Source organism: Callionymus lyra, chromosome 5, assembly GCF_982586985.1.
Source record: "Callionymus lyra chromosome 5, fCalLyr1.hap1.1, whole genome shotgun sequence".
In the NCBI taxonomy this organism is placed as follows: Eukaryota; Metazoa; Chordata; class Actinopteri; order Syngnathiformes; family Callionymidae; genus Callionymus; species Callionymus lyra.
This window is the reverse complement of record NC_141822.1, coordinates 34,844,458-34,865,203: the sequence shown is the minus strand read 5'-3', so window position 1 is coordinate 34,865,203 and position 20,746 is coordinate 34,844,458. Positions and strand designations below refer to the sequence as shown.

At 39.7% G+C, this 20,746-nt stretch overlaps 1 protein-coding gene across 6 annotated transcripts in view; it reads right to left on the bottom strand.

Moving 5' to 3' along the window:
* Positions 1-20,746, bottom strand: part of LOC148080437 (disabled homolog 2-interacting protein-like) — a 115,105-nt gene that overhangs the window by 70,245 nt on the left and 24,114 nt on the right. The window contains exon 1 of one of the 6 annotated variants that reach the window (XM_087792133.1): positions 12,531-12,902. The exons of 4 other annotated variants lie outside the window; for them this stretch is intronic. In XM_087792133.1, coding sequence (XP_087648259.1) covers positions 12,531-12,654 — 124 coding nt within the window. In that variant the 5' untranslated portion in view covers positions 12,655-12,902. Of the gene's footprint in view, positions 1-12,530; positions 12,903-20,746 lie in introns of those variants that run through there. One more of the 6 variants, XM_087792132.1, reaches the window with a different exon arrangement.

Below are 20,746 nucleotides of genomic sequence, written 5' to 3'. Positions count from 1 at the left end.
TCAGAAGCAAAGGAATACTAAATCAATGACTTGTGTTTCTGTCTGTTTGCGTCTGTGTGTGTCCCTGTTTTTATTTGCGTATAAACATGTTTCTTCCAGCTGTGTCAAAGTCACATGAACAGGAAGTTGTCAACAGATTCAACAGACAACCCTGAGTTTCTCTCTCAAATTCATATAAACTTGTTTGGAAAATGAAATAAAATCCTTGACTCTGCGTGTGGGCTCTGATAATGAAAATGTGTGTGAAGTAGTTTTAGGGTTTATAAAACACGGAAGCCTTTTTGATGTTGTTATAAATCGAATGTTAGAATGTTAGAATCGTAAACTTTTGTTTGGCAATCACATCTCCAGTCTTGCAAATCTAGTCATGTGACTGAACCAAGTTTGACCTCGTTCACAGAAGTCAATTTACTCTGCTATCAAGGTCGAACAACATATGATTCCCTCCTTGTTTCCTTCCTTTGCCTTAACATTCGTATTTCCTGGTCTTGTTTCTCATCCGGGGCAGGTTCTGACCCGGAGACCGGTGTGCTCGAACTCTCCCTTCCTTTTTTCACCAACCATTAGAATAAAGTGAAAACTGCTGCCACTGAGCGACGATTCAAGTTATCTGATGCTAGTTCTTCACGTTGTTGTGTTATTCGGTGAGATTGTCAACATGATGACCTCATGACGATAACTCAACATACACTGTTTGCCCCAAGTATTATTCAATGTAAAGAGGAAAGGTGCAGATAATGTGCAGAAACATAAGGTGTCATTTGGATATGGACCAGTACTTACTGAACATTCATACTCTATGTCTTTGGACGAACTCATAGCCTCTCTAAAGGTGTCAACATTAATACTTGTAAGATGCCAAAATATTAAAAACAGTCGACCAAGACTCTGGTTCATGTCTTTATGCGACTATTCATATGGAATTTTCAAGTTCTGGAATACTTCCATACATTCATCATCTCGACTAGCTAAGAAAACAACTTGTAAAAATGTAATGGCTGTGCTCTTTCTAGGATGTCAACATGGATTATATCAGTGTTTTAGTATTTGCTACTGAGTTTCATTTTAGGCTCTTGTGGGACTCTTCCATCCTTCTTTACTTTACTATTTTCTTATACTTTCCTCTGTCATGATTTCCGCTGCCTGGTTTAATTTTGTTGGAGCACTTCTGTTTTTTTGTTGTTTCTTTTTTTCCTTTAAAAGACTAAAATAGTAATTCCTCTACTGACCAGGTTTGGCAAACTAGTCAGGGATTTAAGTTCTCGGACTAGTCCCTTTTGTCTTTTGTTTTAGTTGCTGGTGAGATCCTGATCATTCCCTCAGAGTGCCAACGTTTTTTCCCTTGTGGATTAATTTTTGATTTTACTCTTTATTCTCGTCTTCTGTTTACTTACCAGTACAGCTCTTAGCTGCTGTTGTTTTTATATATATTTGCGGGCTAAGCTAATGATTGGCTAAATCATCTTTTTTTGTCCTTGAAATTAAAATAATTTTATTATAATCTCGTCATTCCATCTACATGAATGTAGAGGAATTTGTTCCCTATGCCTGTAAATAACATCAATTCAACAGCACATCAAACCACATCTCTAATATAAGATAAGATTCAGTCTGTCAAGTTTATTCAACTAGGATCAAAAAAGTCAATGATCGTGCTCGTATTTGCAGTCAACCCAGGAGCTCGGGTATCTGCTGTACTACTATGTGCTGCCTTCTTGAAGATAAATGTAGGGAGGAAAAAAATATGGAGGGGCCAGACTTTGGTCACTGAGCTTGACATGTAAGCTTTAGATCTATGTCATGTTCTCCCAATATCTCTCCTTGTGTCGTGCAAAACAAACAACATAGTTCTGAAAATATTTCACTTCAATGTATTCAATGTATTAAATGTATTATTTTCAATTGGAAAAGTTGTAATGTAGTTGTACATTACAACACAAGTTTAGAAATCCTAAGCCTTGGGCGAGGACCAGGAAAGCTGAATTCCTGTGTCGTGACACAAGCTCAGTCGCGAGGAGAAATGTGGAGCAAGACAACTGTCAAAGCACGACGGAAGGCGTCCAGTAACGCCATCCAGCTCACCGACGCATCGCTTTCCACTGTTCTGCAAGAACATGTCAACTCACGTCTGCCTGAAAGCTCTTGCTGTCTGAATGTTTCTAAAGTAAGATTTAGAGTCAATCAGAAGATGATTGAACAATATTTACAAGCTGGAGCTCAAAGTGACAGTTTTTAAGATTGTGTGTCTGTGTGTGTGTGTGTGTGTGTGTGCGCTTGTGTGTGTCAACTAAGATATCATTGTTGGACTTTGAGGCTTCACTGCGAGATGAGCAAAATTCTTAGCAGTAAACAGGTATCTTTCAAAAGAGATTTTCGACCATTTGAAGTTCCACTTGTTTGGAATTTAAATTGTGTAAAGAATAAATATATAAAATTTCCTAAACAATTTCCTGGAACGGGATCAATAAAATGTATCCATCTATCTACATGTTTTTAGTTTTGAAATAATAATTACTTTAAATGAATTACTGAAACTCGATATGCTATATACTCGATATATGGTGATTTAAGTTGGCGCAGATCAATTTAATCCGATTTTCATGTTTTACTCTGAAACATACTGTACATGATTATATTGGAACTTTTGGAAACAAACTTTGCATGTGGACTACTGTCCTCTTAGTGAAGGTTTGGTGGTCAAGAAAAAGGGGGCACAGGACCCCCATGAAATTTTTAATCACGAAAATTAAATATAACAAGTTTAATAATGTTCTAGTAACATAAGTGCTATAGTTTTATAAATCTTAATCCAAAAAAGAAAAACAAAGCAATTAATAAGTAAAGAAATTAAACCTGTATCCGTCCATATTTATCACATTTATCAACCCAAAACATTGATTCTAATTTACTCATCTCTTTCACACTTTTCAAACTAGAAATAAATAGCACCTGCTAACAAGTCCCAGTTAATATGCAGCGGTAGAGTTGACCACTTGTACTGCCAAGTTCACACTGGCTATAAAGTTTGGTTATTTCATATTCACATATTTGCTCTTCAGCTGAACTCCCACAACAGAAAGTCTGTTGGAGCATGTTGAGGATTTTCATGTTTGGTTTGGCAAATGTTGTCTTTTGTCTGTATAGCGTTGAGGAAAGAGGTGTGGGGGGGCACAGGAGTGTGTAGGGCACCCGGAGGAAGTTGGAGGCTCAGTATAAACATTCTTGTGATTGCTGACTGCTACTTGAAAGGTTTCCTTATTAGTGATAGGAAAATTATTCTGACGTTTAACCAGCCGAGAGGTTGAGATACTGTTTTGTACAGGCAGTGGGAGGTGTTGGCTTTAGAGTAAGGCATGTAGAGATTGATGGATGGCACCTTTCCAGGGTGTCCTCTTGCCCGAGAAGCACCATTACCAAGTAACCCGCAACAAGCAGCATAAAATTAAAGTTTTCAAGTTAACAAGGAGGAACACAGTATTTGGAAAAAATATGTATCTTTAGGTTCGTTCAGACTTAATACGATGCATGAAAGTGATGGGTATACATGACCTATGACCTGCTAATGCTAACATATTTTGGATGGGACAGACTTGGGGCAGGTGTGCCAATGGGTTTTAAAAGTGTTTTCATAAATCATCTTGTTATTTATCTCCACCATTTTGTCCTTACAATAACTTGAGACCTATCCTCAGCAGAGGGATCAACTATTTTAAATGTAACTTGATAGACAACATAAGAGAAGTTATTTTTACTGGAAACCATTGTATGCTTCCGTGGAGTTTCTTTCTAAGATAGCAAAGAAAATGTGTCGAGCAATAGAAAGCATGAGAATCAGAATCAGAATCAGAATCAGAAAACCTTTATTAGTCCCGCGAGGGGAAATTCGGTTTAACAGCAGCAAGAGAAATGAAACACCCAGAAATAAAAACGAGAAATAAAATCTAAATGGAATAAAAAGATAAATCTGCGCTATATAATATTTACACAATCATATTTACAAAGATAACAAGAAGAAAAGGTGCTGTTAAATATTTATCTTGCTGAGTTCTTATTGTGGAGTCTGATGGCAGCAGGGAGGAAAGACCTGCGGTACCTCTCCCTCACACACCGGGGATGGAGCATCCTATCACTGATGGAGCTCCTCAATGCCCTCAGTGTGTGCTGGAGAGGGTGAGACAAGTTCCTCCTCATGGAGCCCAGCTTGCTCCGCATCCTCCCTCCAGTCACTTCCTCCACAGGATCCAGGGGGCGCCCTAGGACGTAACTGGCCTTCTTAATAAGGCTGTCCAGTTTAGCCCTATCCTTTGCTGTCATGCTGCTCCCCCAGCAGACCACACCGTTGAAGATGGCAGAGGCCACTACTGAGTCATAGAATGACTTCAGGAGTGGCCCCCGGACACCAAACGACCTCAACCTCCGGAGCAGGTAGATTCTACTCCGCCCTTTTTTATAGACAGCAGCAGTGTTATCCACCCAGTCCAAGCGGTTGTTGAGGTGAACACCCAGGAACTTGTAAGTCGTGACAATCTCAATGTCCTGTCCCTGGATGTTCAGTGGTGAGGGGGAGATGGAGGGACACCGCCGGAAATCCACGATCAACTCCTTAGTTTTGCTGGAGTTGATCTGAAGGTGGTTTTCCAGGCACCAGTCAACAAAGTCCTGGACAAGTCCCCGGTACGGCCCGTCATCCCCGTCCCTAATGAGGCCGACGATGGCGGAGTCGTCCGAGAACTTCTGCAGGTGACTGGTGGGAGACAGGTGTTGGAAGTCTGCAGTGTACAGTGAAAAGAGGAACGGTGCTAACACTGTTCCCTGGGGGACCCCTACACTGCACAGTACAGTCCTCGAAACACCATCCCGGGTCCTCACGAACTGTGGACGGTTGGTGAGGTAGTCCACAATCCAGTCCGTGAGGTGAGTGTCCGCTCCAGACAGCTCCAGCTTGTCCCTCAGGATGTTTGACCTGATGGTATTGAAAGCACTGCTTAGATCCAGGAAAAGGATCCTCACAGTGCTTCCAGGCAACTCCAGATGAGAAAGTGCTCGGTGGAGAAGGAAGATGATGGCGTCCTCCACGCCGATGTCAGGTTGGTAGGCAAACTGCAACGGATCCATGGAGGAGCGCACCAGAGGACTCAGGTAACTAAGGACCAGCCGCTCCAGAGCCTTCATAAGGTGGGATGTCAAGGCCACAGGTCTGTAGCAGCTGGGATCCTTAGGGTGCTGAGTCTTCGGCACCGGTACCACACAGGACGTCTTCCACAGTAGTGGAACTCTTCCCAGGGTCAAGCTCATGTTGAACAGAAGTCCAACAATTTCACTTAACTGGTCAGAGCACGTCCTGAGTACTTTGCCACCGATGCCGTCTGGTCCAGGGGCCTTTGTTGTCTTGGTTCTCCTAAGCTGATTTCTCACCTGGAGAGGTGTGAGGGACAGGCTGTGGTGGGGGGGCATTGTCCCCTGCGGAGTCAGCGGGGGGGCTGAAACAATACAAGCTCGGGGGAGAGGAGAAGGTAAGTGTAGAGGTGTGAATGGTTGAGCAGGGGGGGGAGCCGACACCTCAAACCTTGAAAAATAACTGTTTAAGTTGTCGGCCCAATTTTTATCCCCCGCTGCTACAGAGAGCCCGGTCTGATGTCCGGATATGGATTTCAAACCTCTCCAGACATCTCTGGTGTTGTTGTTGGCCAGACTCTCTCTGAGTTTACTTTGAGATAATCAACACAGGGTTGTTTGACATAACTCAAGTGCTTTCATTGACCTCCTAAGAAAGGGATATTAAACTCAATCTCAAATGGGGCAAACTATTAACAGTGTAAGTGGTAGGCCAAACAAAAAAAACTGTAACAGGTAGTATTATTATTCATTATTTAACTTATTATCTATTTTCATCTCTGTGTTTGTTCTCCCACACTAAAATATTATTAAACACATTTTCGTCAACAGCAATTGTATTGTTATGTATATGTCCGCCTATCATCTATGTTCCTTTACTTATCTTAATCACTGACGTCTGTATGTCACCATATCAACAAGAACATTCATCTACTTTGATGACATATGTACATTATGACACTAATATGTAGTTAAGCCAGTGACTGTCACTGTAGGGATATCAACGCTGACAGTCCCAGCGCTCCGTGTTTGTTGAGTTCGTCCAAAAGCAAAAGTCAGAAAGAGCTTCCATTACAACCAAGTCCGACTTAAGGGTTCCTTACTGACCTGATGGATGAATTCATAACAATAAGAGGAGTACCCGAAGTAAACTCCCACATACAGTCGATCACGGCACCCCTAACGGAACACCCCTGTTCGTCCTCATTATGGTAGTTCTGGCACAGAATCTCTCAGAATCAGTCAGATTTCCAGTCATGCGACGATCGTCTATGCAGCTCAGCCTCGTAATCCGAGTGGATATTGATGAATGACGAGGAGGGGGCCGAGTGGGAGGAGGGGGATTATCCTGCACCTGCTCCTGTTATTGGATTCTATTCGGGTGCTCAGACAACTCTGTAGGACCGTCTTCATAATTGAGCAGACGAGCAGGAGGAACGGGTGAGTCGAGGACACCACGACTCCGGGACTGGGATGGAGATCAGAAAGTAATCCCGCATTGAGATGTCAGGGAGGAGGTCTGGGACGTTCACGGCTTGATTGCTCCGACCTCCGTTCCTGCCCCCCGCCACTCCACTCCGCATCTAAATTATCTTTGGGCTCCATTTGTCAAGTCTGAGCATTTAATAAAGTTTTAATAAGTAGAAGAGGGGACTGTGAGCTGTGGTTTGAAGGTGAAGACGAAGACGAATTCATTTAGTTTCTAACACTTGTTCTCTTAGGGTGTTTGTGGGGGGGCTGGAGCCGATCCCAGGTTCTTCGGGCAACAGGCAGGGGACACTCTGGACAGACACCTGTCTGTTGAGACATACAACCATTCACACACATACTTATATCTACAGACAATTTCCCCAAGTTATACTTCCTATTACATTTTATATATAATATATTACAATCATCAGTTTATACATTTGAAATAAAATAATTGCTATATATCAAATATGAAATAAAGAGCTGCTTTATTTTTTATCAACGCCTTTTCTTAACAGCTTTTTTGATTTTATATTATTAAATGTGTTTATAATTAAAAAACAAACAAAAAAAAGACATTGGAATTTTTCCCCATCAGATAATCATCTCGATCTTTATATAATAATAAATGTTTAATTTTGAAAGGACTTTCAAGATTTTTTCATAGCAAATCACCAAAATATGCCAAGACCCTTGTATAGGCGTAGGTGTCACTTCAGATCTACGACTTCACTACAACATTTATGGTTCTCTTTCGAAATCTTTTAGTCCTCAGTGTTGTAGAGAAACTGACTCTAACTAACTAAGGCTGAATGTGTTAACACTGACGGTTACTTCCTGCTATCCTAATGATTTATTCATGAAACCAGGGCTTTTGACTGAATTGCTTATTTTTGGGGGCCAATATATTGGCAGAATTGTTTTGACGTTAAAAGCAGAATACTTGTTCCTGATAGGATGTGCGGATCAAATTGTCCTGGGGCTGAGGGAGCAGCGGTGTTCTTGAGCTGCAGCTGTCAGTCAAAACATGTTATTTAGGTGGTCGCAATGTTATGGCTAATAGGGAGAAAGATAACAACAACAAAAAGAAGAAACTTGCTGTCACAAAAAGCACAAAAAGAAGGTAATAATAATAATTGTAATTATTTGTCACAAAAAGGAAACACGAATGAATTGATTTAAAATAATAACTGCAAAGGAGAAAACAAGGCATATTGAAAAGACTCGTGTCATTCTAGGTCAAATAAAATCTGATTATGAATAGTATACATTAATCCCACATATATCTTCTCAATCTAACTCTTCTAATTGTATAACAAGACAACGATAAAACGGGTCTAATTTATCATGACAACTGTTAAAATGTGTGAAATAATGTGAATTCCTAATAAAAAGGATTCATTGTCTTCCGTCCTGCTCTCATCTTGCCCGGGTCAATATTGAGATAAGCAGCGTTTTCATGGGACCGTGTCATCGACCAGAGAGGAAACAGACTCGATGTGAAGGTGAAACCATGTCAATGTTCCACACATGCTGACGGAACGACAACACATGAGCTCACTCTGGCACCACCTGATCTTCCCAGCGACGCTGTAAACACGGATCGCCGCAACTTCCCGAAGAGGAATCTGTGAACTTGTTTACAACCACGATGCTATCAAAATCACCTCGTTCATCCGCGACTGTTTACTGCAGGGAAGTTTGTTTTCTTCTGCTTCAGTTTTGTCCACAAACTGCAGCGTTTGAACTTTTTCTAAAGTTTTATTTACACACTTAAAGGCAAAGAGGTTTTTGTTTTATCTTCGGCTCTAAATAAACTACAAAGAGAATTTTAACGCAGAGGGTTGTGTTAAAAGTTCTTGAAAGGTTGTTCCAACTTCGATGCACACAAACATCTAATATTTGTTTTAAAGAAGCACAAAAAGTTGATTTGTTTTTGTACAAAGGCTTTTATCTCAACACAAGACTGAAGTACAACATCTTTAAATCCATATTAACTGACAGAGAGTGCGATGAACTTCAGTTGAAGTTCTAATCTACCGTAGAGTCAAGTGGCAAGTCTTTAAGGTTTGATCAGGTCCTGGATGTGCACTGAGCCTGACCTGTGTCATGAAACAGATGCAGGAAGACTTTCTTAGTTTAAGGGAGTGTGCTTGTGCTATGCAGTATAATGTTCATGATAGAGACAAAGCAGCAATGTAATGTCGAAGTAGCACCATGCAGTAGATCTACACAATTTTGCTGAACTGTATCATAGAATGACGACAGTGTTTTCTCATGTCACGGCGAGCAAGTGGGAGCTGACAATGATTAATCCACACTTAGATTTAAACGATCCCAATGATAGAAGCAGGTAGTTCACAGTGTGTACTTATGGGCCGTTAGCAGCTTGTGACCACTTGTAAAAGAAGCAGCTGATGAGAAGTAAAAGAGGCTGTAAAATGCCTGGGATCTGCGTTGTGGGCTGCTATTTCAACAGGGCAGTTGCTACGTTTGACAAAAATGTAGCAAAGGCCATCAGGATAAGAAACTGTTTGAAAAGCAAAACCAATCCAGCCTGTATCCCTGCTGTGCTAATGCTTACCCTCCTTTGTTTTTTGATGGATTATTTTAGATATCAGAATTAAAAATGTTTCTTGACACCACATTATTTGTTAAGAACTTTTGAAAAGGCTATTTCATTTGAAATTGTCTTCTAGTCTGAGTGAATAAGAGTTCCCTGGCAGGTGTCCTCCAGCCTCACCTGGCCTTTAATAACAGAGGTTTTTCTTTTCGACTAAGAGCAAGCACTTAGCGGCAGAGATCAAGGCGATGTGTGTTAGCTTGCTTTTGTGTACTTTTGAGGGCTGAGTGAAACAGGTGGACAACTTTACAGCTTCTCCTAAACTGAAGACGCATGAGCCAGGTTAGCTCTTAAATGCATTTTCAGGTTCTGAACCTGAACAAGTGCTGAAAGTGCATCTTATTGGCCAGTGGCAGATTTGGAATTAGAAATCAATAGACAGTAGATGTGTTTGCATTGCATGCTGTAAGCCTAGTAGGGAAACTTATCATTTTAACCTTGCAGAGCTGCCTCCAGTGAGAGGTGGAACGTTAGCAAAGAAGCAGCCTGAGGACAAGGACTTGCTGGGAAAAAAAACAAAACGGCAAACAAACAACTTCAAGCTTTTCAGAGGCGACATCGACTGCCGGTAGCATTCATAATGATGTGTTATTAGGCCTGAAGACTGGTTGTTTATGCATCTTCATACAGTTCCATTGGGCACAATAGTTTCCCTGTGATTGCATTTCCACGACAGACAGGTGGAGATGAATGCTACAACGTGCAATCCCAAGGACCTTTCAAAACGAATCTCTTGTGTTATGAGCACCCTTTACTTTGTAGTTAATAAAGCAGAATGTTGTCACATTTACTATCAATTATAGTATGACATTGTTGTAAACTTTATAATTAGGGATAGGTATAAATACTTGGTATCTGAACACCACTAGTAATGACTAATAAGGTAACCAGACGACAAACAGCATTATAGTATTTATGTTTGGTTTTGGTTAAATCCTCCCTTACAGCATCTAAAAAAAATATTTAACACAAATCATGCTATATATGAGAACAGTCAAAAGCTCATAATGTTTCAGTAAGATGCTGTGAAAGCAGAAAATTAGGAAGATTAGATAATGAGTAGTTTTTATTTATTTTAGAAGCAAAAAAGAGAATGCTATCGACAAAGAAAAGTGGTTAAGCCTAGTCTCAAGTCACAGCAAATCCACTTTGTTTCCTAGGAGTTCTGAAATCTTAATAAAACTTTGTAATACAATATTTTCACCATGTTGGACTTCACAGAGAAATATAGAGTTGTGTTACTAGCTGAATATAGGAGTTTCTCAGAAATGTCAGCTATGAAGATATTATCAAAACATTTTGTAATATGTAAAAATGTCATGTAGCTACAGAATATTTAATAGTTATGCAAATGTTGCATACATCAGCAACTTTACACACCTTTATCACCCCCCGTGGAAACGCCTAGAATAGACGACTAGGTATGCTCACAGTGATGTAGATGAAACCTGTGATTGAACACTGTTTGGCTCAACAAGCTATCCAATCATTCATCCCATACTTAGTACACATTTTTGGGATGTGTTATGCCGGGCAGTTCAGGACATGTATGAGAAAAGTGTGATAACAGTGAGGTGCACTTCTGGAATGATGCACATCCTTGATCAGGCTCCTTCAAGTTCATTTTTAAAACAAGGTCCAGTGATGTTAGCTAGCAGCTGTGAGAGAAGCTGAGAATCAGAAAACGCAACACAATCCAGTCAGAAAAGCCAAAGTTCATAAATCTTCTAGAAGCAATTTTAAAAGTTCTCTTTCTCTATCACACTTTCCCCATTACTATACTGCTATATTGAGAATCAGTTTGATTCATGGAAACGCACATCACGTGTGAAGTATTTAAGATTGAGTTGTGTTTTTGTTTTACTTCAAAGTCAAACGCTGTGTTGAGCCACCCCGTGAAAAGTTGGTTAAAAACCTGAGAACGAAATGGAGAATGAGGAAGATATGGAAACAAACCCATATCTTCAATGTCAGAGGAGAACTGTGTCAAAACAAAGTGAATTTCAGCAGGGTGGGACTCTGCAAGTTCACACTCAGCTGTGAGCTGTCAGATCTTGCTAGTGCGTCTGTGCTACCGCATCACCTCGCGAACACTGACGCCAAACTGTCATCTCCATCTGTTTTTCATGAACACACAGCAGCAACCAACATCTGGGGCCGCCAAGTGTTGCCAAGACTTTCAAAAATAGTGCCGGTGCAGATTCTTCTTGCTGCCGGTAAACTGCAGACCTTTTGAGTCGAAGCCCCTTCAGTAAACTGCTCAGCTCAGAGGTGGATCACAACAACTCGCTGTATGTCTCTTCTCTTGGTATATATGATGCAAATGGAGCCAATAAGGGGAAAGACATATTTCTTTTCAAATAAAGAAATTACAACAACAATACAGTAAAACTAAGAATATGTTGCATGATCACGTGGATTAGCTTTGTTATCTTATGCAGTACTATTAGTATACCACATACACCTTCTTTTTTGTCTCTTTTCGTCAACTTTTTTCCTGTAATTATGGCCAAGCAGGTACAATTAATTGAATTAAGTTCATGAAATTAATATTTTTTTTAAACTTTGTAGTGACTAAAAGGTCTTTTATAATTTCTCACTTGGTTGTTTGGCTTACAATGCTGTGAGAAAAAATTGTCGCTTTAAGTTGTTCTGAAGAAAATGCTACACTTTTCTTAATGAGCTACTCGGGTGAAAAAATGGAAAAATCCTAACTTTATTACCTAATAATACAAACGATGATGAAATGAATAAAGGTGTATAGTTTCTGGAAATATGTGATTATTCTTAGCTGGATGGCAATAGTGTTATATCTATATTCTGATAAAACCACAACAACAACAACAACATAGCTTAAGGTTACTTCAATACAAATTTAAGCTTCATCAAATTTGAGTTTTTTCAATCTACAGCAGTAAAAACCTGATTTTAGTAACGTCGTTACAAGTTTCTATGTTTTTGGGTAATGTGATCTCAAACTGACAGGAGACCTTCTTAACTGAAGTATATGTGTTATTATACATGTCACAGTTCTAGAAAAACAACATACTTTTCTGGGAAAAAAAAAGTCTTAAATTTGAATAGAGTAATTCAAATTACAAACTCGTGCTAAAACATCAAAATAAGGCTTTTTGCAGTTTAACTATTTAGATATGTTCTGGACAAAATGAACTCCTTCTCTCCGTCTTCTAACCTGTGTCACTCAAACAAAACACCCAAGTTATTACCAGTGCTGAACATTTACAGCAACAGCAGTTGGACAAGAATCCACACCTCACCCCCAAGGCTCCCGCTGCAACATTATAAAAGTAGAATTTATTACCCCTGCTGGCCGCCGGCCTCGTGCGGCTGCGGGACCGGCTCCGCTGACGCTGCAGACGAGACTTGCCAAGGAATCTGTAGTAGTATGAGGGTCTTCCTGACCCCTTCCGAGTGATGCCTGCCATCGTGGAACCCAAACAACCAACAACGGTGTCCAAGTCTGGAGGTTTAGTGGAGGTTTCTGCTCAACTTGTAATCCTCATTTTCCCCTTAAACATCCACCTCTGTGTAAAGTTTGCTGGTCTCCCACAGGGCTGTGCTCCACCTTCTGAACACCCTCCCACCCTCAAAGTTTCCCACACTGAGATCCTGCAGGCATTGTGTCCGGAAGACTGTGTATCCTGACTTGACAGGAAAGCTGCTTCGGTTTCCAGAGCCAGAGTTGATTTGAAAGAATTTGTTAGAAGGGTTCGAAGGTATGCTCCATACATCTGAGCGGGTGTGTGTTAGTGTGTGTGTGTGTGTAACAAAGAAAGAGGGGAGGGGGAAAGTGGGAATGTTTGCTATAGAGTTGAGAACAAGAGAGAAGTTTGAGATGCACTCCAAAACATGGATGAAAGAAGGCTGGAATGGATTTAATAAGATATTTTCTTTCCTTTACTTTTCGTCAAGTTTTCTACAGACTTGGACAGACTAGTCTTCTGAGACACTGGATAAACTTTTTTTTGTTGGAAATTAAACAAAAAACACTGAACAGATCCCACTGATAATGAATCCTGATCCTGCAGGACTCTTTTTCACACTCCAGGTTTTACAGCTTCGCGGCTCTAATTTGCCTCCTTGGGCTAGAAGAGAATGAAAGAGTGTCGGCCCACCACCGGCAGATGTTCCACAGGCAGTTAGTCCAGACAAGTGGCCAAGCAGGAAAAGATTAAAAGACCAGAATCCGCAAAACATCACACACACGCAGCCATATAAAGACACACTTCTTAGTTTAGCACATCAGTTGCAGACTTGCTAATTTGATCTATTGTATTGTGGACGACTTAGTTTTGTTTGGTTCACCAAGTCTTTTGTAGACAAATATGTCTAAATAATCTATTTCTGACTTGTTGATATACAAATTCTACTTCAGATTCATCAAAGTGCATTAAACACTTCAGGTTCCAACTTCCTAGATTACCATCTTCCCAAAGGAATGTCATCAAAGGATCACTAAAGTTCTATCTTATTGGATTGGTTCTCTATTTAAATCGTGTTCATCCAAGATTCTTTGGACTTATTGTTAATTTATTCAGTTAAACACCTTTGTTATGGTTTATTGCAAAAATATCAGGTTACCCAAGCCTTTGTTTCTTATGTATCCTTTACACACGTTTGGACTTTCCAGTTTGCCAAGTCTTATCTTGGATATAGATCATCAAGGTAGTTAAAGGACCTTTTCCCATATGAAATTTTTGTCTGACTTGCTAGATTACCAAGTAAATTAAATAATGATCAATTCACCAAATGCATGACAAACGTTTAATAAAACTACTTTTGACCAGGTTTTTGAGAAATTCCATATAAAATGTAGTTAACATGTCCATTTCAGACTTCTTACTTAACAAAAACATTTTTCAACCTCATAGTTAAACAAATGCATTTTCAACTTAATTTTTTCAAGTTACTGATAAAAAGTATTGACTTTTTTTATCAAAGTCAATTTTGTAATAATTTACAATGTCTGCCTGGAGTCAAATCGGGTTCAGAGTCTTCCTATATAGTTTCAAAGTATTTTGCACTTTTCTTTTAGCAAAGTCTTACTCAGACTTCAAGGTTACAAATTCTATTTTGAACATGTAACAAGTCCAGTACATTTAAACCATATGTATACTTCTCAATTTACAAAGTTAATAATACGGAAATAATACCGAAATACTTGGTTTTGTTCTAGTGTGCTGCATGAACACTAACACTGAAATGTCAGCACTTGCTGTGCAGCCGTGTGTGATTTTGAGTCGAGCGACGCCAGTGGACTAAAGTAGTAGTGTTTAGCCCGAAGGGAGACCACATTTCCCATGAGCACTCGCTAAACGTCGCAAAGGTTGCCATGTATCAGTTTGCAGCAGTTGATGATTGTTCTATTTCCAGACTTCTATTGACTGAATGAAGGATGGATATCGATGAGGTAATGAATCAAATTGTGGATAATGAAATATGACATGTGTTATGACGGCTTTGTAAATAACATAACTTTAACTTTTTGTTTTTTTACCGTAATCCCCCCCCACCCACAGTTCTCTCTAGCACCTCCATGGACTCTCCCATACTCTCCTCTTTTTTCTCACTATATCCTCCATCACTCTTCTCCTTATCCATCTGTCTACCCCCCCATCTTTCCTCCCAGCCGGTCAAACAATGAGTCAGGTTCCTCTCAAGGTTTCTGCCTTCTAAAAGGAAGTTTTTCCTCGCCATAGCTCACTGTAAAGTGTTTCGCTTATTGCTCATTGTTGAATTGCTGGGATCTGTTTTTCCTTAATCAACTATAGTCTTACTTCAACCGTAAAGTGTCTTGAGATAACTTTGTTATGATAAGACACTTTAAATAAAACGGAATTGAATTGAATTGAATGTTCACACCATCCCCAAGAACTGTTACAGTGAAAATCAAATCACACAAAACACCTCAAGTCACGGTGTATGAGTCATTCACAGATGTAAATGCTTCCTCTGAGCTTGCAGGAATATTTTCATGTGATTTTAACTTCCTCTTGTTCTTCTTAAACACACAGAACACTACCATACACACAGCCACTAAGCCAACACAAAAGTGTGTGACCTTTTATAAAAACAGAAGCGTCACATAAATGATTTCTCCTCACAGCGATGCTCGGTAAGCAGACGGACGTGTGTGCAGCGAGACTACTTCTCAACAACCATGGTTAGAGTAGTTACCCACAATAACTTGTTTGACGGTGCACAGCTTCACCGGCGGTCAGAGCGAAGAAATCAAAGGGCATATAGAGGTCACTGCTACTGCTGGTTTCACTTGGTGTCGGGACCAATCACAGAGAGGGAGAGGGCAGAGCAAAGGTCGGGACAACATAAACAACTATATTCAGGAAACAAAATATCCATTACTACCCGACTGTGTCATTTAATCACGTTACTAATTGCACACGACACCCGTTAAACTTAGGAATCCAGAAAAACATGTGTTCCAACATGAGAGTGAGAGGCAGCCACAGTTAGCGCCGATAGCATCGTTAACTCTGCTGTTGCTAAGAGACCACAACAGATTAACATTCCTTCAATTTTATTTTGGGCTTGTTACCCTCCAAACTGTGTGCTGCAGACCATGAAACACACAGACGCTCATTTGCATAGTTTTGTTTGAATTTGCAGACGCTACCTCAGTGAATTACCCATAATCCAACTGTGAGACGTCAACCATGAATCAAGACCTGTGATGGTTCCGATCATGATCCACAACAAATGGCTGCGATTCCTCTGAGCAGCAGATGTCATACAGCAATATTTAAAACAGCGTCCACAAGCAGCCGACAACACAGCAACACACTTTTCGGACTAGAAAAGGATTTAACTTAATGTCGACCCTGATGTTGGATTTTTGGGGGTTCCAGAAAGCAGACAGTCTTATGACACAGCAGTAACAAAACATGCTAATCTTGACAGAGAAATGCTATCAACAATCAACTTTCATTCATTAGTTTCTACTCTTTTATTGGGGTCATCGTGGGCCGGATCATATCCCAGCTACTCAGGATGAGAGGCGGGGTTCACCATGAACAGGTTACAAGCCTGTTACCAGAGACAAACTAAATGGTGGGTCTTGAATTTATATTAAAATAACCACAGTCTCTGCAGCCTTGCTTCCGGAGATATCAGCCATAAAAACCAAATATGTTGGTTTCTGTATGTTTTTCTGTGACTCAGGGAACAAATACCAAAGTGCTTAAGTCAATATTTTCTTTTAACACGCCATCATGACGCTTGCATTGCCAGTATAACTCGCCCACACAAGCTTCAAAACGTTCTCAAATTCTATTTTGGTTAAACATGAAAGCAAAGCCTGATTGAAAACCTCTTACCTGGCGAGAGCATCAGCAGCAGGCATGGAGGGAGGCGGACATGGAACAAGGAAGAAGACGACAATTAGACAAGTGTTGCATTTGGCTAAAAATGAAGGAAAACTGCAGATTAAAGCAAAGTTATTTCATATTGACACTAGACAACATGACATGCCCATTGTGAAAAAAAATGTCATCATTTTTGTTGATCAGCTCAACAAATCCTGTAGTATGGCTGTGGAATGTCTTCTGTTTAACAATGAGTTTTAAAATAAAGCTTCAGTCGGACGTGAGGGATGAATTCATTTTAATACCTGAGCCATCAACAGAGACAGAGATGTATTGAGTAATTGTCTCAACTGGTACAAACAAGCAATTACATCTGAGTTATTGTCGGCCATTAGAGCTCCAGGTAAACCACATTATACACGGTTGCTCTTCAGTCTGGGATGACACAGCATTTCCAGTCTCTCGGTGAGCATTTAATTCTGCTAAAATAAAGTTACTGCACAAGGATCCCAGCAGTGTATTCTCAGAGTTGCTGGCAGTTTTATTATGGAGCAGAAAAGTGTAAATACATGTATGAATACACAGCAGTTATATATTATTCATCCTCAGACACAGGAGCCTCAGCGGTGTTACGTCACAAGTCTGCATGGAGACAGAGCTGAATGCGACTATACTGACCCCTTGTGGTCATCATGGGAGCTCACATGTTGTAGAGTTCTCAGTAAGTAAGTAAGTAAGTAATTTTTATTTATATAGCGCTTTTCTAGACCAGGGTCACAAAGCGCTTAAACAATCAAAACAATACTCAATAAAGTATATACTTTAAAGGGCAGGATAAAACTGATAACACAACAGGAGTTCCAGAAAATCAAGGAAAATCCTGAACAAATAGAAACGTCTTAAGATGTTTCTTAAAGGAGTCAGTAGACTCCATCAAGCGCAAAGAGAGAGGAAGATTGTTCCAAAGCTTAGGAGCAACGTGCTTGTGTCCTTTTACTTTATTACAATTACATTTACATTCATGATGTTTACGACACTAAGTTTGACACGTTCTTGATTTTATTCTTATAATTGGTAAAGCAAAAATATTAACAAATACATAAAGAATAGATTAACTGTTTATATATTTTAAAGATAGGATAGCTACAAACTTATATTGAAATAAATACCAAATAAACAAAAAGCAGCAAATATTAAAGGAAAAAGGTGTTAAATTACCGATACAATTTCACTCTCCTTTGTTCAAATGTCTTCGTGTGAACAGCTTAAACCTTCATTAACGCAGTGAAAGGACGTCATGAAGATCCTGTTATCTCGTTAACTTTGATTCCAGTCGGAGTCCCACTGAGAACTAATGGAGACCACGATGACTCACCGCATCTCCACGTCCCTTGTCACGCTGCTGCTGAGAATTCTTCATCCAACGTGGAGCCTCTGATCGAAGTCAAACACTTTCAGATCACTTCTCTGGTGACATGACGACACGCGTCAGGGACGAGAGTTTGACACACACACTCGTGGTTGTGGGTTCGTGGTGCGTCCATGACGTCACTCACTGGTTGTCCAGACCCCGATACAACACACGAGTGGGCGACACAAGGCTCACAAGTGTCGTGAGAAGATGAGAAGCAAACGAAGGAGCCACTTGAGGGAAGAAGAAGCTCTTGATATTTGTCAAAGTCACAACGACCCGCCGAGCTCACAAACAGGCCTCAGCAGAAATAACAACCGTAAAAACAATGTTAAAAAAAACTCCTAGAATATCATTTTAATTCAAAAGTTCAACTAATAAAGATTCAATATAAGTTAGTTATGACATGAGAACCTTGTAAAGAACATTAATGACTTCTAACGTTTATGTTTTTCTCCTCATGTCCAGTTATGACCTCTTTATCTATTACATTTACCATTCATTTTGTTCTATCAAAATGTTGCTTTATTTCTTCATTTCTTCAATTATTATTTTCATATCAAAAACGTCTGTTGTCCGACTATTTACTTACATTTTGTTTATTGATCAATAATACATTCTTATAATAATTTCCTTCCCTATGAGGTTTTATCTTTCATTATTTAGATTTTCCAAGCCCTAATTCTCAACACATATCTATGATGTTCCATCCTAATTGAAACTGTCCTTAACGACTTGCCGTACTGAACCAGAATTTACTTTTGCTTAAAGTGCAACATATGTGTTTGTTTGAATGTCTCTTAAACTGATCTTGGTGCTCCATTGTACGCATCAGTATGTGTCTGTAAGTACAAAACTTTCTTTAATTGAACTATCTACATTAGAAAATGCACTACAGCCCTGCACACTGAAAACGCTTCATTTTTCTTGAGATGAACTAACAAAATTAGATAAACTATCCTAGCTAGTTCTGAAAGGAGGCAGAAGACACCCAATTAATTGCTATTTTTAGCAGCTACGAAGTTGTTTTAAAATAAGTTTGCTTTTTTATTCCTGTCACTGATCGCCATAATGAGATATAATTACGTCAACAATTCTTGGAGCAGTGACGTCTGCGCCTCAGTCCCAACAGCAAAGCCTGTAAAGCAACTTGCAAAACAATGTGGAGAAACAGGAAGTGCCTTTTTAATAGGAAGCTTAACATGTCATTACAAAAGTTTGCTCCTTCAAATGTTACTATCCAGCTTCATGATCTAGACTCCTGCTCAAGTTCATATCTCAGATCCATATTAATATTCCAGACTGTTGAGGAATTTATGGAATTCCCCGGAGGCCAACGTCAGGGTCACAACCTCCCATTGAACAGAGACTCCATTGTCCTTATCCACAATAGACATAATTTGACCATGTGAAATTTAAATGGCTGGAAATTTGAGCGACGTGCCGACGCGTTACTACGATCCCTTCATCAGTTCATGCCTGGCTCTGTGAAACAGGTTTAGAAGAGAACTATCTTATGTTATATTATATATTCATTTAAATTATTGTTTTAGATGTTTTTGTTGAAAGGTAGGATGATAGGTACATTAAGACACTGCTGAGACACACAACTGAGGCTCATTATATATTAGATCAAATGTAATTAAATTTGAAACAGAGTCTGTTTTTTCATCAAATTGTATATATCATTAAAACATCTGCTCATCTGTTAGTGAGTCTAGTTATAAGTAATAATCAACGACATCCTCAATTTCCAGCCAGATATATTATTCCAAATGCTAGTAGTTTGAATAATGAGGTGAAAGTTTGTAAAAAATAGCAACTAGAAAAGCTCAAGTTTCACGTTTTCAACGGACACAAACTTTCCCACATATTGCTCTGCTGTGTTTGATGTCTTTGCCATGTGCTGCTTCATACATGTTCAAAACCTGTAATTATTCCCAGGTGCTGCTCAGAGTCCGTAATTGGAGGAGCTGAAATAACAAAAAGAGGATCTTAATAGTAACAACAAGTTCTGCTGGCTGCCAGAAAACAGACGTGTGGTGACAAAGTTGTTTGTTTTAAACATGGAAAGATCAACGAGGGGGCAGCAGCTTCAGTAAAGAGGCCCAGACGTCCATACACTCTATCAACATGAAGGGATATCTGAGATGTTTCCAGGTCTGTTAACTGTCAACACTCTTCTCTAACACAATTAAAAAATATATTGTTTTTATTTGCACCTCAATAATTTCTCAATGTCATAACTCTCCAGCATATGTTGCCTTCTCGCTCAGCTCAGCTCCACCTTTCATCCAAGTCATCCTTCAACACATTTAAGAATCAAGAATATTTTGTGGCGATAACATCTCAGGTATGAAGATGGTTCATTATGGGGATGGGACAGGAAGTGAGGTGTGTGGGAGAGAAGTGCGGACTTTACTTTTCCTTTTATCCTGTTTTGTTTAATCTGTTTTTGTCTCACATGCCAGACCACTAGCTATACAATAAATAATAAACTCAACTTGCTAGTGTGTGTGTGTGTGTGTGTGTGTGTGTGTGTGTGTGTGTGTGTGTGTGTTTGCATGTGTGTAGGTGCACATGTATGTGTACATATGTGTGTTTGCATATGTGTGTGCACATGTGTGTGTGTGTGTGTGTTTGCCTGTGTGTGTGTGTGCACATGTATGTGTGTGATCATGTGTGTGTGTGTGTGTAGGTGTGCGTGTGTGTGTTTGTTTGTCATGAACGCTAACTTGGACTGAGATAAACCAGAGCGAGAACAGGTAAACACACAACCTTTAT